This window comes from Anabrus simplex, chromosome 6 (genome assembly GCF_040414725.1).
Source record: "Anabrus simplex isolate iqAnaSimp1 chromosome 6, ASM4041472v1, whole genome shotgun sequence".
Lineage (NCBI taxonomy): Eukaryota > Metazoa > Arthropoda > Insecta > Orthoptera > Tettigoniidae > Anabrus > Anabrus simplex.
This window is the reverse complement of record NC_090270.1, coordinates 343,639,683-343,658,396: the sequence shown is the minus strand read 5'-3', so window position 1 is coordinate 343,658,396 and position 18,714 is coordinate 343,639,683. Positions and strand designations below refer to the sequence as shown.

At 39.8% G+C, this 18,714-nt stretch overlaps 1 protein-coding gene across 2 annotated transcripts in view; it reads right to left on the bottom strand.

Moving 5' to 3' along the window:
- The window catches only part of Plod (procollagen lysyl hydroxylase), a 243,681-nt gene that overhangs the window by 106,515 nt on the left and 118,452 nt on the right, over window positions 1-18,714 (bottom strand). For both annotated transcript variants that reach the window (XM_067148905.2, XM_067148906.2), the window contains 4 exons: window positions 13,163-13,294; window positions 7,864-7,985; window positions 2,290-2,391; window positions 694-819 (listed from right to left, as the gene is read on the bottom strand). In XM_067148905.2, the coding sequence (XP_067005006.2) occupies window positions 694-819; window positions 2,290-2,391; window positions 7,864-7,985; window positions 13,163-13,294 (482 nt within the window). The remainder of the gene's footprint in view (window positions 1-693; window positions 820-2,289; window positions 2,392-7,863; window positions 7,986-13,162; window positions 13,295-18,714) is intronic.

Genomic DNA, 18,714 nt, shown 5'->3' with positions numbered 1-18,714 from the left:
ATGACTTACCTGTACTCCGAGCATGGGCAACAAGAACAGCATATGTTAACTTGGAGTGACATGTGGCAGTAAAGATGGACATTCAGATCGGGGAAGGACAATGGAGGACGTCATTAACAACAGAACTAGCCATGTGCTAGTACGGGGGCTTACTAGTGATTCTCGCAAGCACCTTGTCTTCATAAAAAAACAGGGGTGCACAACTTCCAAACAACACATCAGAGAACACAGATTGTTTAACAACAAACTGTTCTGCACTGTGCAGTCTATCTATCTATCTATCTATCGTCATGAATCAGCTCCAGTTTACTGGGTGCAGCCAATGAACGCTTTCCACTCATTTCTGTCCATGTAGGTGTCTCCTTCCATAATCTGCTGCAAATCTCGCCTATCTCTTCTCTATCTTTCCTAATAATTGGAAATGAAGCTGAAGTTCTTCAAGCAAGATACTATTTTAGGAGTGTATTATGTTGAGAATTCATGTTCTAGATGATTAATGTCAGTTCTGGGATTCAAAACCTTTTGTCTACAAATGATTCATTCCTCAGTGTTAAGATGAACATGCCAGTAAACCCAGTTTAAAAAGAAGAAACTGGAGAACATTACATTAAATCAATAATAAATACAAAGTTGAGAAAAGAGTTGTGAATGAATAATCTACATTTTATGAAAAATATCTTTACTAATGTTTACCTCCGTTCATTATGAATGATCTCCATGTAGTCCATAGAACGAGCATAGAAGCCGTCAGAACTCAGTGCACCCCAGAAATTTGACCAGGCTTTATATGGCCGAAGTAGAAGAGGTGCTACAATACTCCTAGAAAATAAAGTAAATTGCTTTATGTTTCATTTGAAAATATATATATATATATTTTAAAAGACTTTGAACAATACCACTGAAACACATTTTGTTTGATAAAATAAATAGAAAAATGTACATATTTTAATGAGACTGAATAATATCATTGAAACAAATTTTGAAGGAGTCATGGCTTGTTCCATATATATCATAAAAATTCAAAACATATCATCAATAAACTGAAAGCTAACTAGTATATCTGTATACTTGACTGCCATAAACAGTGCTCATGGAGGATGTATATAATTAATTGAGGGGGGGGGTCACAAAACTTGACATCTACAAAATTATAAATTTTCAGGAGAGATATTTTTTAACTCACAAATGAAACAAGTATTTTTGCAGCTAATATCCGTTTAAAGAAAAGGATAGAAATGAAAGTGGATATTTTACATATTTTTATAGCTAAATACTGTCTCTAAACTAACCCTAAAAAAAAAACAGATTTTTTTATAAAAGTCAACATCTATGCACTTCTATTATCAGTTTCTAAACTTCTTAATCAAAATTTTCAAGGAAAAAACCTACTATCCTTAGACATTTAAAGCATATTGTGCAATGAAAGGAAGAATCTTAGGCATTTATATGCCTTTGTTCATATGTATTATATATTAATTGTCCAAAAATATCATCAATAATGAAGTCCTAAAAATAACAGGGCACTTCACTGATAAACACAATGTTAATGAAGTTTCTTCATCAAAGTACACAGACACTGCTTCATCCTCACCATTCTTCTGACAATCCCCGCACATGTTTTCATACAATGTTAAAGCTTCTTGTGACGACACATCAGGAAATTCTTTATGTCAGCACTTTTTCTTCACTAATGTGATTTAAGAATGGAAGTTTCACAGCTGTGTCAATGGTCTTTGCATTACTTATCCTCGGCTTGAGAACTTTAATACTGGACTCTGCGTGTGTTGTTTTCACGGATACCTGTCCCTTCTTATATTGCAAAACATGGACATCAGTCATTTTGAATGGAGGCTCCTTCTTCAAAATTTCCTGACCTTTAGATTTAAAATCAAGTATGTACATCACATTTCAAAAAAATCAGTCAACTGGAGTATTGTTGGCGACTTACATGAAAAAACGCCTTGTGTTTTACATATATAGATATCAAGTTTCAGTAAGTGCAGTGTAGATGTTCACTTTCGTAAAAACCCATTGTCAGTAGATGTTAAGTTTTGTGAAAACTCCATAACTTCGTCCCCATTTACCTAAATTTCGACTATGCCAATGAATGCAGCTAGTGCTAAGACAATATCTCAAAACTGATCATTTTATAGATGTTGAGTTTTGTGAAACCTCCAGAAAAACAGCAGTAGCATAGAACTGAGTTAATTTCTGAATGGTCAAAAAAATAATTACAACTAAATAGGAATGCTTTATATTGCTAGTAACTGTGAGAAACACTGCACTTACCTATTCTGTTCAATCAGTAGCCGCAAACTGTGAGGGTTATCTAGATGAGCTTCACTCTCCAAGTTCAAGAAATAGTCACACGACTTCATCTGGAAATAGTTACTAGAAAAGAAAGAAAAAAAATACATGTTTAACTTCAGAGTGCTGAATGTAACAAGAATGTGGCTATAAACCTTGCTTTGGACCAAGAATGTTTAATGTCTGTTTAGTCTCACTTTACGTCTGTACGCTAAAAACACAAAATGAAGTACCGTACAATCTCCAATACCACCCGCCACCGAATAAGACCCACACCCTTATTTGGGAAAAAACAAAATTTAAAAAAAAAAAAAAGTGAAGTCAAAATTATTTACAATCTTTATTAACGCACATCAAATGATTAGAAAATACAAATAAAAGTAAACAAACATTTCCAGAACCATATCCAACGAGTTCATTCAATATCATGATCATCATCAGTACCAACTTCGGAACTTTCATCACCATCACCTTCCCCACAAAATGTTGTCATCACTGCCATTCATAGCATTAGAAATGATACATTTCCTGAAGCTCTTCCGTATGAGGTCTCCAGGGATACGATTCCATGCCGTCAAAATCAACGAATACAGCAGCTGAACTTCCGGGGGCTGAATGCGACCAGTTGGCGTCAGTGTGTGATTATCAGCTGCCGTCCATTCTGTATAGAGCTGTTTCAAAGCTGCTTTAAATGGACGGTTCACACAGACATCCAGCGGCTGTAGCACAGACGTCATCCCACCCAGAATGACTGGTAAGTCGGTTTTCCCATCCGTGATATGTTTCTTCATAGCGTCTGTTGTGTGGCCGCGTAACTGTCGAGAACAAGCTAGCTCTTCTGTCCCAATAATGCACCACGGTGACGTTGCCAGACACACTTTACCCAGTCTTCCACAAGTGAACTGTCCATCCAGCCGGAGTTCTGAGATCTGACGATAACACCAGCGGGTAGATTTTTAGGAAGCATCTTTTGCTTGAGAACAATGTACGGCGGCAATTTGGTTTCATCGCGAGAATACACATTACCGTATACCATTGTTTTTCATTACCACCTGTTCTAATGGTAACACTTTCCGCACCTTTAATATTCACAGTCCTGTCCACTTGCATTTCAAAGTAGACTGGTGTCTGATCTGCACTGCCAATTTGGGAAAGCAAATATGCATTTTTGTTCTGCAACCCAATTATGTGATACTGAAACGACAATAACTTCTCATCGTGGGCACCAGGAAGACGCTGTGAAATTGAGGTACGCCTTCGTACGCTCAACCCATTTCTTTTATAAAAATTACAAACCCATCCTCGGCTTGCCTTAAACCCTTCTGATGAAAGTTCCTTTGCGATCTCTAATGCCTTTAGCTGACACATTTTGGTTGACACGCCATATCACAATTCCCGCCTTTCTGTCACATATTTATAAAGTTTTTCTTAAATTTCTGGAAACTGTACACTCAATCCACGAAAAGCTCTACAATCACCACTACATGTTAATAGCACATATTTCTTCTTTCTCCAATCGCAAATACACGACTCATCAATATCGAATTTCCTACCAGCGACACTATTTCCAATAATTTCGGCTTCCCGAACAACTTTCAGTTTCTCACTCGCAATAAAAGATCGCAAACACTTTGTGGAATTCATGTTGATACTCCGAGAACGTGCGTGAGACTGACGCCAAGCGCGGAAGTAGCGTACACTGAGAGCAGAGAGAGCATTGCTGCCAAGCCGCGCCGGCGGTGATGTCCGATTTACGTGCATTCGGAAAGATAAATTTCCCAAATTTTAAATAAGACCCGCACCCAATTTTGGAAGCAATATTTTTGAAAAAACAGTGGTGGTATTAGAGATTATACGGTATTTTTCTAATGTTTTCATGGTCCATACATGATACCGACTTTTGGGCTTATGCCGTGTCAAGAAAACCAGATGAAACTCTTTACGTTTCACACAGAACTTTGCTCCGCATCTTCAGAAAAAAATCTCTACTGTTCATGAGGAAGACGTCTACAATGAGGGTTTGAATTTAAGAATGCCTTACTGTTGGAGCTATAGTGGTACGTTCGTTCGTCACCAGATGGCTCACTGTATGCAGGCACAGCGCTGGTATTCCAAGTGGGAGCTGATGAAAACGTTAAGATCTATCACATCGTGTGTGTGTGTGTGTGTGTGTGTGAGAGAACTAACAGAGAGGACATCAGACGAATGAGGGACGAAGTGGTAGAAGAAATAAGTAGAAACTAACAAAATGAAATGCAATGGAAGAACCAGGATAGAATAGAACAGAGCTGAAGAATGGAAAGAAATTATGTGGAGAAAACCAGAGGATGATGTGATACGGTGTACATTAGTCATCAACAGTTGGTTCATTGCCAGCTGTCTTGTGTGTATAGCGGTTATGCCCCTCCCACACTCACATCGTTATCATCCTCCGGTTTTCTCCACATACCTTCCTTCCATTCTTCAGCTCTCTTCTATTCTATCCTCGTGTTTTTTGTTGCATTTTATTTTATTAGTTTCTATTTATTTCTTCTACCACATTTGTCCCTCATTCGTCTGATGTTGTCTATGTTACTTCTCATGCATACACAGTGTGACAGAACATCTTAACTGGAGCTTGCCGATGTCGTCATCTCCCGCTTGGAGTGCTGTGCCAGCATGCAGCGAGTCACCTGGTGATGAGTGAGCATACCACTACAACTCCAACAGTAAAACATCCTTAAATTCAAACTGTAGAAGTCTTCCTCGTGAGCAGTCAAGATTTTCTTCTGAAGATGTAGGGCAGAGTTCTCTGTCAAACGTAAAGAGTTTCACCTTGTTTTCTTAACACGGTATAAGCCCAAAAGTCCGTATCGTATCTACAATGTATTTTCCCTTGCAAACATTGGTATCATTCCACTCCGCTGTGAAAAAAATGTCAGTTATTCCCGAAAGTAATTGTAATTGTAGTTTCACTGCTTACTTGTTGAAAAGGTAATTTGTAACTAAGTAAAATTTTTCTCAGGTGACTGTAATTGAGCCTAATTACTTTTATCTTGTACTTTCCCCATCACTGCTGCCAGACAGCATGATGAGACAATTTGTAATGCAAATACTGTACAAAAACACATGAGGGTGAGTTAAACATAAACAAGCCTTTTATTGTAACTATTTCACTTATCAAAATTACATACATTTTACAATGTTCTTACTTTTCGATGCAAGTCCCCATCCTATCCATACACTTTTGCCACTCGATAGGCAATTTCTTCATCTCATCTCCAAAGAAGGTAGCTGGGCATGTCTGTTTCGCCTCCTCATTGGTTTTATTTATATAACCAGTCTGTACAGATTTATCCTCCATTTACAACAGACATATGAATGAACTGAATAAATGAATGAATTAATGAATTAATAGTTGCATGAATGAACTGTATTCAAATGGTAAACGGCAAAACGTTACATACATGTCAAGCCTGGGTCAGCTCTAGACTCGCAAGCCACGACCTAGAACAATGCACCACCCTGTCCTTGAATCATAGTTCACTGATACTCGACAAGGCTGCATGCTCCCTGCCCTGACCTGCCTCACTGTCATGCGCAGATCTCTGCTGTTATCTGAGACCATCTGCTGATTCAACCCACTTCCCTCCCATATGCTTGCCAAGCCTCGGTGCCCTATTTGTCTCATTTCATCTTATTTTATATACCAGGAACCCAACACCCTCACACACTCCTTATACTCTATATTGACCCCAAACCCAAAATATCTAACACAAAACAAAACACATCAAACCCCAATGTACACTACCATTAAATATAATTTCATCATTGCACTAATATTGCAGTATTCACACACAATAACTCCTCTCTATATCCAAGTGTGTCTTGTGCATGAATCACATGTCCACCTCCTTTATACATAATTTCCTCACTGCACTTAAATACCGTTTTCTGCTTTCTTACCACCCATCCAATAATTTGCTGTTCATTATCAGGATACTTTAACAATTCCTGCTGTCTCTCACTTAATATTTTCCCTCTCACATTTTGAGTTTCTTTACATATTGATAACAAATGCACATCTTCCCTCACTTCACCACACAACATACATAAGGTATTGTCCTTTATCCGTGTCCAGCCCCCCTCCTTGTATAAACCCAACTTCCCCCATAATAAATCTCTTCTTGCAGAACTATCTACATTAGTAATACTTATCCTCACCACTTGGCTTATCCTATTAAATATACTCAGGGTCACTCTCCTCCAATATTCCTCCATCTGACTTTGCATTTGGATCTCCTTTACCCTCTTTATAATAATTCTCCAAAACCCTCTTCCCCTTTTACCCCAATCCTCGTACCATATGTACCCCAGTCCCAGCCTTTCCACATTCATTTTGACCTTCACCAACCAGCTCTCCCCATGCATACTTTGAGCTGTTGCTGATAAGCAGCTTGCAGCAATATGCCCCCTTCTCCTCTCTTTAATCTCATCCAGTAATTCAGTACTCTCTTCACAATTTCCACTTCCATATACTTCCCACAAATTACTGTTGCCCCTTCCTCAATGGCTGTGAAGCGCTCTCCACCAAGACACCCTTTAGTGCCCCAAACATGTGAGAGTCACATGGTGACAAGTCTGGACTATACGGTGTATGTGGCAGGACAGTCCAGAGCACTTGTGCGCATGTTTGCTGGGTTAGTCTTGCGCTGTGGGGTCTGGCGTTGTCATGAAGGAGCCATACAGATCTGACTGGGAAAAACGCACCTTCTTGACCTGTAGGTGTTGCGAACCTGGCGAAGAAGACTGCAGTAACAGTCCAACATTCCTCGAGGAAATCAACCAGCAAACAACCACGTCTTGGCTTTCACCGCTGGCCTCTCACCGCGCCTCCACCACTCCATATTGGTCCTTTTTGATGTCTGAGTGTAATGGTGGATCCAGGCCTCATCACAAATAATTATTAGTCTCAAAAAGGCATCACCTTCTGCCTCATACGTTGTCAGAAGCTCGCGAGATATTACAAGCCATGCAGCCTTCTGCTCTTCATTCAGTAGCCTTGAGACCTGAGCTGACACCTTTTGGAATCCCAGGTTCTTCCAGACGATTGTCAGAACACTCCCATGGCTGATCTGAAGCACAGTTATTCAGGTATCAACTTCAATAAACCCTCAAACAATTACAATGTTCTACGCTGTGATACTGGTGCAGGGGTGGCATGTTTATAACTCTCACACGTCCATCCTTGAACTCATTACACCAGTACTTCACCCAGGCCCACGAGAGGGTTCTGTCCCCAAACTGTGCGTGTAACCGGCGATGAATTTTGGCAGTTTTAACATTTTCTCGGACAAGAAATTTGATGATGATGATGATGCATTGCGCAACACATGGGTGTACCACTCTCTCTGAGGGTGACTGAAGGACTATACATCCCAGGCTACAACGCCCCTCCCAGAGACCACAGCTTGCCTGCTTTAACTGCTTCAAACTACATGCGCACCAAACAGGAGCCAAAATCTAAATGGCTTGTTTGTATTTGACTTACCTATGTATATGTAAAGAATAACTTACATGGCCAATTCTCTTGCTTCCTTCTCATTCATTCTATCACCAGGGTGAATTCTCTTTAAGCTTTTATATTCATCTCCATATTTAGACAAGAATTTATCAACCAGTTCCTTATGATAGTCAACCTAAAAGAGAAAATGAAAAATATAGTCAAACATACAAAATTAGGCCATCATTTTTATTTAAAATTGTATATAGTATTTAAATTAATTACCGGATTTCAAAATATAATAATTATGTTACTAATTCACAAGCACTCAGAAGAAAATACTAGCCCTGCCAGTCTTTTTAATTTTTTAAAAATCAAGGACATACATTAACCAAATCAATCTGAAAACAAAATAGCAGATAGAGATCTATGCTATAGAATACAGTTCTTTGATTTATTACTATGTAAATGCTCAAAAATATAATTTATGTCATTTAAAGCCATCTCATTCTGTGTTAATCACCCCATTTCTACATGATTTAAAGAAACAATCAGTGTGTACTCGTGTCTATGTTTCCCCTTACTGTCCCCTAATGTTCTTACTATTTCCATACAAATTAACACCTTTGCTTCATTTAAACATGCTGTCTTCTGTGGCAAGTAGAGGAGTAAAGTGCTTGTTCAGTGTAACATGCTCGGATGTGCTTGTGTTTCCGGAGACCAGAAGAGTTCTACCTGAAGTTTTAAAAGTTTCAGTTTCTTCTGATGACTCAAATGTCCTCTTCTTAATACTGTACAGCCCTCCCTTTGTATTTTTTCACTTGTTTACCAGCCAATTTTGGCGCTTCTCAAACTGCATCATATAGTCAATGTGCCATCCTACTTCATGTGCTCTATATATAGACTTTACAGTTTTTTTGAACTTACCTCTTCACATCCACACTGCATATGTTTTGACATTTATTCCTCCACTCCCTCCCGTGGAAATTTGACTTGTTTCCATATTGGATACTCATCTGTTTTCCTTGTTTTCATAATACGTCATTGGCTCAGCTGTTTGTCATGCTCATACTTTCTAGAATCATCTCACCAGCTATATATTCTTGCCACCTTGCCTATTTTGGCAGGTGGAATCGAGACTGGAATGAGCAGAGGACCTTGTCACAGTATGAGAATTTTCTCTGCCCATCATTTTGCTGCTGTACCTTGAGGTGAGAGACATGGAGACCATTCTATCTAAATTTTAACTCAACTATTCTTTTCTATGGGCAACTTTGCAGGGGTTGGGGGAGTGGTCTGCGTATTGTGGACAATCAGGAAAACCTGCGCTGAAAATGTGCATTATCTACAATTACAATCATGGAACTGAATGACCATAACCTCTTTATCCACATGGCTGACGTACATCCCGCGTTGTGTTTTTCTGGATCCTATTTCTCTCATCCTGACCCTTTACATCATAGGTTGTACAAGCTTTGTATTCTGTATAAAGTTTCCCTTTTAATGTTTCACATCTTTACACGCACTCATCACATATTTACCCACTATTGCATTTTCCAAGCAGCCTCCTACCATTAGCATTGGTTTTAGATTTAATTATTATATTCATTGCTGTTATGTTTGTGGGCTTTATTAGTTACCTATAGGCTCTGGATGAACTGTCTTTTCATCATGTTGGTTCTCCTTTCACTTATTATCAGCTGTGTTTTGGGAAATGATGTAGTGTAGAAAAAAAAACTGTAAATGCCAAATTAATTTATACCTATTTGTACACTCCATTTTTATCGTACACTCTTTCAATTTGTAATCAAAAATCTTATCAAATTGTTGTTGCTTGATCATAAATTGCTATACCTTTCCACTGGTTCGAGAAGGATAAAGAATTTTATATACCATATATATATACTAGCAAGATACCCGTGTTTCGCTATGGTATTATACTGAAATTTATAATTGAATGCTTAACATTTTATATACAGTATAATCCGCCAAAATTCACGATCTGACGGCAAAGTTCCTCCCATTTTTCAATCATTCTTTCCAGCAATCGATTTTGTACTTTCCGGGCTAGCTGCAAGTATTCCGCCCAGTCAGTTGGGTCACAAAATCTTTGCCATCTTTTCCTATAAGCATTTTTAATATGGATCAAATCCCTGAGGAGATCCAGCGTGATGTCGTCTTGGGTGCCTTGGCGGTACTGAACCCACGGCCCGACTGCATTCGTAGTTCATTACCCGGGAAATACAACTGTTTTTTAATTGTTCTTCCGGTGTTCTTGTATGATTACCTACTCCCTTCCAAAAAAGAGCACATACAATATTTTCTCTCAGACATGTCCACATCTGAATTCCATACAACCAATCCAAACCTCATTTACAATAACGAAGCTCCATTAGCATAAACATGAGATTGTCTTGTGACAAATCTGTATGTGATACAAAACAACTGGTATTATTTTTTATAGAAGAACACTTTTTTTGTATATCACATACAATTACTTTTGCCGGAAAATCTTCGCAGGCCGGTGTTATTATACGTGAAAGCGAGGTACTACTTTTTACTTTTTAGTCCTTTAGTACGGGACGTGGAGGGCTTATTTTTTTAGTTTATCAATTATTTTATCAACGAAATGCTTATCGTAACCATTACTAAAGGCTATATTATAAATGTAAACGACATTTTTGAAATTAATGGCCGACAGAGGGATGTTGAGGGCCGTATATATTAGGCTGTAAAAAACTGCTTTCTTTTGAGTGTCTGGATGGTGAAAATCATTTCTTATAACATTACAAGTCTGTGTTGGTTTCCTATAAATGTCATACGTAAATGAACTGCTTTTTCTAGTGATAGTGAGATATAAAAACTTCAAAGAATTGCTGACTTATTTTCCCTTGGTACTCTGTCGTATACCTTCTCTAGATCTACAAAACAGACATGACTGTCTATTCCTCTCGTAGCATCTTCCCATAATGTGGTGAAAATCTAAACCTGGCCCCTCTGTGGTCTGAAACCACACTGGTTGAATCACAACCTCCCTTCCAAGATGCCAATGAACACCTTGCCTGGTATACTGATTAATGACATACCTCAATAGTTGTAGCAATTCTTCCTGTTCCCTTATAGATAGGTGCAATTACTGCATTTGTCCAACCTAAAGGTATCTTTCTCATGCTCTATGCTAATCTTATTACTCTATGAAGCCATTTCATCCCTGCCTTTTCACTATACTTCACCATTTCAGGTCTAATTACACCTATTCCTGCTGCTGTACGACAATGGGATTTATTTATCATCCTTTCCACTTCCTGAAGTGCAATTTCACCAACATCATTTTCCTCCTCCCCATGAGCTTGGTTGTTTGTGACTTTAAAATAAACCATCACAGAAAACAGCCCTGAAGGGCCATGGTCGACCAAGCGATCCCTGCTCAGCCCGAAGGCCTACAGATTATGAGGTGTCATGTGGTCAGCATGATGAATGCTCTTGGCTGTTATTCTTGGCTTTCTAGACCAGGGCAGCCATCTCACCATCAGATAACTCCTCAATTGTAATCACGTACGCTGAATTGACCTCAAACCAACCCTCAGATGCACGTAAAAATCCCTAACCTGGCCAGGAATCGAACCCAGGGCCTCCAGGTAAGAGGCAGGCAAACTACCCTACACCACAGGACCAGCTGTTCGTGACTTCACCAGGAGGATTTCATTTCACGTTCAGGTTTTTGAAAATATTCCTTCCAGTGATTCCCTGCGATCCATTATAAGTTCACCTGAATTACCCAAAATACTATTCATTTCCTTTTTCCCCTCCCTTCTTAAGATTCTTTATTACTGTCCACGAAGGTTTCCCTGATGCTTGATCTAGCCTTTCCAGTTTATTACCAAAATCTTCCCAGAACTTCTCTTTGGATTCAACAACTAATTATTTCACTCTGCTTCTTTCATCTACATACAATTCCCTGTCTGCATGTAAGTCCTCCTTTGGAACCATTTCTGATACGCCTTCTTTTCACGTTTACAAGTTACTTCCACTTTATCATTTCACCAAGATGTTCGCTTTTTCCAATCTTTACACACAGCTGTTCCTAGGCATTCCCTAGCTATTTCTACAACAGCATCCTTCTATGCCACCCATTCTCCTTCTATATCCTGAACCTACTTACAATCCACTGTTTAGAACTTTTTATTAATCATATCCATCTACCTTTGTCTAATTTTCTCATCCAGGAGGTTTTTCACCCTTATTCGCCTGCAGAAAGGTTTCACTCTCTCTATCCCAGGCCTAGAGATACTTGGTTCACTACAGATCAGATAGTCATCCCAGAATGCCCTCATATTCTTAACAGATTTCCTGAATTCAAAGTCGGTTATGATACAGTCCAGTATGATCTGGTGCCCCGACCCTGCCATGTATAGCAGCGAATAGCCTTACGTTTGAAGAATGTATTCATAACTGCTAATCCCATACTGGCAAAGAAGTTCAGCAAACACTTTCCATTCTTATTGGCTTCCATATCATCCCCACATTTATCAATCACCCTTTAGTATCCTTCAGTTCAATTTCAAACTCTTGAATTGAAATCGCCCATTAGCACTATCCTATCCTTGCTGTTCACCCTGACTACGATGTCACTCAATGCTTCATAAAACTTGTTAACTTCATCTGTACCCTCACATGGTGAATATACTGTGACAATTCTCATCCTAATTCCTCCAATTGCTAAGTCTACCCATATAATTTGCTCATTTACATGCCTAACAGAAACTATGTTGCATGTGATAGTATTCCTGATAAACTCCACACTCTGGTGTTCTCTTTTTTAACACCCATCAAGTACACTTTATAATCTCCTATCACTTCCTCGTTATCTCCCCTTACTCAATTATCATTAACTCCTAACACATCCAGATGCATCAATGATGACTCGGCCAGTTCCACTTTCTTTCTTCCATAAACCCCAATAATATTGATAGCTTCCCATCAAATTGCATTACATTCCCCAAGTTGTTTCCAAGGAGTCCCTCGCCTGTCAAATGGGAGTGGGACTCTGTTACTCCCATAGGCCTGAGGCTTGCTTAAATGCTCAATGAAAATTCTGTGAAGCAGGATGCTACCCTTACTTACACGTAGTCCAGTGAGGATTTCTCCTCTACCAGGTGATTGTATAGTCCTAGCCGCCTGAGCACAAGGAGGGCCACGACTCGGAATATGTCCGAGATGCCCATTCCCATTCCATAGCAACAGGTATCCACTTACTAGGCCACTCAGCCGTTGGCCATGATTCACGAACTAGGATGGTACTACAGTAACCCACACCACGAACCATGTGATTAAATTATAGAGAAAAGTGTTTTCAAATGATACAACACTTACAAAATTGTGAATAAAAAGATGAAGCTTATTCTTTGGATATGCCAAGTTGTAGATCTTGTTCAGAAATTCTTCTAGGAATGGAGTTGGTTGTTCAATGAATACTGCAATCAGCACAGTAGGATACGATTCCACCTGAAATTGAACACATCAAATGTTAAGAATTTACAAATTATAATGAAGCATATGCAATTAGAGAAGACTGTATTGAGAAAATTAAAAGATAAGTATTGCTCCTAATACAACACTGAATAGCAACAATCTATAGACAATACTAAAATACATGTACACATTATCTCAAATAGCAAATGCATCAAAAACATTCTTTCTCAATGGTATTCAATTTTACAATAATGTGTGAAAACACTACATCCGAAAGATATGTTGTACTTTCTACGTTTTGGTCATGATTCTGCAAGGTAAATTCAGTGCAACCCATGCTCTGGAGAACTTTATTATTACTTTTATCTTTTTTTTATTTTACATACTGTCCGCACACTTTATCTTGATGCATTTGTGTACGGGGTGAGGAGTAAGGAGGGAGTTGTCCCGGTATCGATAGTGCTGCCTGGTGCTGCCAACTGTATGAAAATGAAATCTGAATTGAATCGAGAAGATGATCGATCGATATGAAATTTCTAAGCCGTTATCATCTTAAGCCAACAACTATGTCACATACACATTATATAACATTATAAAACATATCTCTCGATGCGAATCTTGTTCCTAGCATGAATTCTATACTTTGACTTTGATGTGTAAACAACAACAGTACCAGTACGTAAAGTTTACGCCAGATGTCGCACAACGATGCTTAAGCGATTCATAGTTTGTGTTTCAGAGGTTGCCGGTATGAATCTCGAAGATCGCCGAGGTCGACCGATTCAGCCCTAGAATGTAAATGCACCAAGATAAAGTGTGCGGATAGTATGTATGTACCAGTATACTAATAGTTAACCATTTTACTTAATAAATCCTTTAAGTACTCAGGTATAAAGATTTTTAAGTTTAAAGTATGTTCCTTTGATATCTACTGTGCACTCCTACATTTCCAAACCACCTGCTGCTGTTGCTGCTAAGTAGAATAACAATGTGTCCCCATGTCGCTACCTAATGATGGAGTACAAGTCTCTGAAACACACTGTAAAGAAAATTATTTAATGAAAGTTCAAACTGACTGGATAGAGTGTTCTAATTGTTTCATAAAGGTGGCTTCTGTTTTGTCCATTGGTCTCTTATCTATCACCTTCCAATCAAAACATGCCTTATGTGTTTTTATTACAGACATCCTGTAACCAAATTACTGCACTCGTGAAGTTACCAGCCAAGTCAACTACATTTGGTATCTGTCTTAATTTCAAAGAGAGAGATACACTTTATTTTTCTGAATTTTTGACTGGAGAAATACCATATATACTAGTCTGAATCCAGATTTTTTTCTCTCCATTCCATGCTGCAGCTTGTAAACTACACATAAATAATAACGTTAATAGCTTTACGAATGACTAGCTAACATAGACGCGTCAAGAGATGGCCGAACAAGCACTTGGGTAGGAAGAGGACAAGTGAAAGCGGCAGGTTGAGCATGCGCACAACATTCGACATTGCTCCTAATGACCCGGGTGTTCTGTAGCTCTTGCGGGATGACGTGTGAGTGGGAATGGACATATGAATCAGTGCACTGTAGGGAGTAATAGGTCATCGTTCGTTAGTGCTTTTTATATCATTTATAGTTTCTAGTTCTTATTATACGTCATAGCGAACTTGGTTTAATAAACCCGTAAAATGGCAGCAAGACCAAGGGATAAAACAATTCACTGTGAGGCTAGAAACTTAAATGAAGGAATTATAAAGTTATGTGTTGCCCCAGAGGAGTGCGAAAGGCTTCGGAAGCCGGCACAATTCCTATCCTCGCTGCTAAACGGGGCCTTCATTCATTCCATTCCTGACCCGGTCGAATGACTGGAAATAGGCTGTGGATTTTCATTTTTTTTTCATGATGAAGGTCAGAATAAATGTCTAACTAACCCTACACTTAGGGCTGCAAAATGTTTCAGAGCAAACAATACAGCGTATAAGGAAAAAACTCAGTAATAGTGACGAAGGCGGTATCTTGTCCAGGCCGGGCAAGAAAAAGCCACAACCTGAGTCCTTGAAAACAGAAATTGATAACTTTGATCGTCGGGTGACGAAAGATACAATTGAAAACTTTTATTTGTGGCAGAAGGTAAGCGGATCAATGTTTTTAAATACTGATTAGTAGTGTACTGGCAGGAACTCTTCTCTCCCTGCCTACGTGCTCACCCGGCCAACTTGCTGCGCGCCCATAGTACTTTTATGGTTTTCAGAGACGAGGTGACGAAACTTAGTTCCACAGGAGTATTTACGTGCCAGCAAATCAACCGACACAGAGCTGATACCAGAGAACTGATCCAGGATCAAACCTGCCAAACTGGGATCAGAAGGCCAGTGTCTCAGCCACTCAGCCCGGCAGCTATACGTAAGGACAAGATGTTTGCTGACTGAGGAAACCTTTTGTGCCATAACAGGAGACCAACAAAACTGCAGAGCCTACTGCCTCACTGGGATAAAAGGCTAGTTATTTCATGAATGAGAAGCTTGAAAATTGTTGTTTATTTAAACTGAAATTGGTGGCAGTAATTTCATATCCTTGCTAACATCTTATATTAATCTGTTATTTACTGCAACAACAATACCATGATTAGTGGGATAAGCTTTTTGCATAAATTATGTACAATTTTGCAAAAAGGAAATATTTTTTTTGTGGATTTTCACAAAATGCAACTTCCCTCATAATTAGAATTTTACTTTGATAACTTCCTAAAATTAGTCCTAAAAGGCTTAGCCCGCCTGGTGGTCATAATCGTTACGGCATGAAATGTACATGATCCGACACCATTGTTAGCCAGTTCGAATCCTGTTGGTCAAAAAAAAGAATTCACCATCAGAATGTTGGCCGGCAGGGTAGGGGAGGAGATAGTATACAATTTCTGATCACTAGATTGCGTGCCAAAAGCCTGGATAAAATTCCAAATATCTCCGCAGTGCTCATATGGAGGGAGGACATGCGACTCTGTTGTTGGCGATTCGTCCATCAGATGGAGACGTAAAGCCTTGAGCAGACACCCTGGTGGTATTTGACAGGAGTAGGCTATGTGCCGGCACCAGGTTTCACTCTCTTCCTCCCTACTATCATATATCATGTCATTCATTTCATCTCATTAATGCCTCTGATGAGGTTGTAAAAGCTTCTTACAAAGATTCATCTCACTTTCCCTGAGTAACACAACACTTGAAATTTATATCCACTTGAATAATTCACTCTTGCACATAAAGTGAATGACAAAATCAGTAGTATTTTCACAGAGCGAGTTGGCTATGCAGTTAGGGCCGCGAGCTTGCATCCGGGAGATAGTGGGTTCGAACCCCACTGTTGGCAGCACTGAAGCTGGTTTTCCGTGGTTTTCCACTGCCCCTCAAATAAGGCCACGGCCGCTTCCTTACTCCTGTTCCATCTTCACCATAAGACCTATCTGTGTTGGCGAGACGTAAAGCAAATTGTAAAATAAAGTATTTTCGTCATCAGGGCAGAGAGATCCGTGCGCTCTGCACGGTGAATGCGTCTTAATTCCAATATAACTGATCTGTTATTGGTTGCCAGTGTTTCACTCCAGTGTGCCAGTTGGTAAGATGCACTGCTTGTGCCACTGCACAGCCTACTTGGAGCCCAAGGCAGTGATGCTGATGATGATGATTGTTGTTTAAAGGAGCCTAACATTTAGGTCACCGACCCCTAATGGTACGAAAGGAGACAAAATGAAATCAAGAGTCCAAAATCCTCCACTGGCCAGAATTTAAAACGTGAGGACGAAGAATGAATGGAACAGACCCACAGTGCCTCACATGCACAGAAGCTGACGTAAAACAATAGTATTACTGACCAAGGGACTGCTTCTGTAGCACAATACTGAATCGATGATGCTTGTAGTCAAAAGGGGTCCAAAATCCAAGTCATCGGGCCCTCATAATGGTACTTATCACTAGGAAAGTAGAACCACGGTATTTGTCATGTTGCGGTACTAATCAAAAGTAGCATAGACTCGCGGTATTCCACACATTATGGTACTACTTGCAGGTAATGAAATTCGCACATGGAAGACAGACCTATGGTGTTTCACACATTGCAGCACCCGTATGGTGTTCATCACCTAAGTGTACTAACCACAGAGACTTGTACTATCCCGTGGTGTTCCTCATATAGTGGGTACTAATCATAAGCAAGCCAGAACCATGGGTTCTCCCATCCCATTGTGTCGCTCATATAGTGTTACTAATCACAGGTACTGTAAAAGCCATCGCGCTCTCGTTTGCTACTAATCACAAACCTATTTGGTACCTAAGATAATGGTACTATGCGCAAGGAAAAGCGACCCATGGTGCTCCCCTCGTGGTGGTACTAATCACAAAGAGTTTCATGATTCTAATATAATCAATTCCTTGGTCACCCCTCTTACGACAGGCAGAGGATACTGTGGGTGTATTCTTCGTCTGCATCCCCTACCCACACGGGGTTGTGTGTTTAGTCCACGAGAGGTATTTTATTTCCCTCAAGTCCACCGTCTAGGACCCCCCCCATCCGCCACTGGGATGTGCCACGTGGGATTATCATCTCTCCCCCTGCTACGCCAGCATAGTAGATTCATGGCTAGGGCAATGCCAATGTACTATGAGAGACTTGCAAAAAACTGACGCCTGCTAGATCATCAGATGATACAGATTTTGATTCTCATAGGGAATAGCGTCCAACACAACTTCTTCATTGTGAGCAGAAGTCACGGGATGATCTTGAAGAAGCTGTGTCCTTCCCAGGGACGCAGTAGCCACCACACATCTTTCTACACTCTAAAATGTCATGCTGCCGGGCTGAGTGGCTCAGACGGTTGAGGCGCTGGCCTTCTGACCCCAACTTGGCAGGTTCGATCCTGGCTCAGTCCGGTGGGAAGGTGCTCAAATACGTCAGCCTCGTGTCAGTAGATTTACTGGCACGTAAAAGAACTCCTGCGGGACAAAATTCCGGCACCTCGGTGTCTCCGAAAACCGTAAAAGAGTAGTTAGTGGGACGTAAAACAAATAACATTAATTATTAATTAAAATGTCATGCCTGTCAATTATCATCTATTCAAACAGAGTTCTTGATACAGGTGTTATGCCTGGTATGCATTACATCTAGCTTCTCCATAGATGAGTAACATATGCACATACTTCTCACTGGAATACATCATCATGAGGGAGTGAATAAGTTTTGTGTTCTGTTGTGTTGCGATCTACCTCGAAAGAGAGGAGTTTGTGGAGCTACATACCTATCTATGTCACATGTTATTGTTCCAATGGAGCACACTTTGCCCTATTTGTGTCTTACAAACCTTGGAACACTTACAACATAGCTAACTGGAATGTTGGTTGCATGCATCCTGACACAGGCTAAAACCTCCTCTCCGTGGTCCAACCCACCATAGTGACGGCAAATCAGTCTG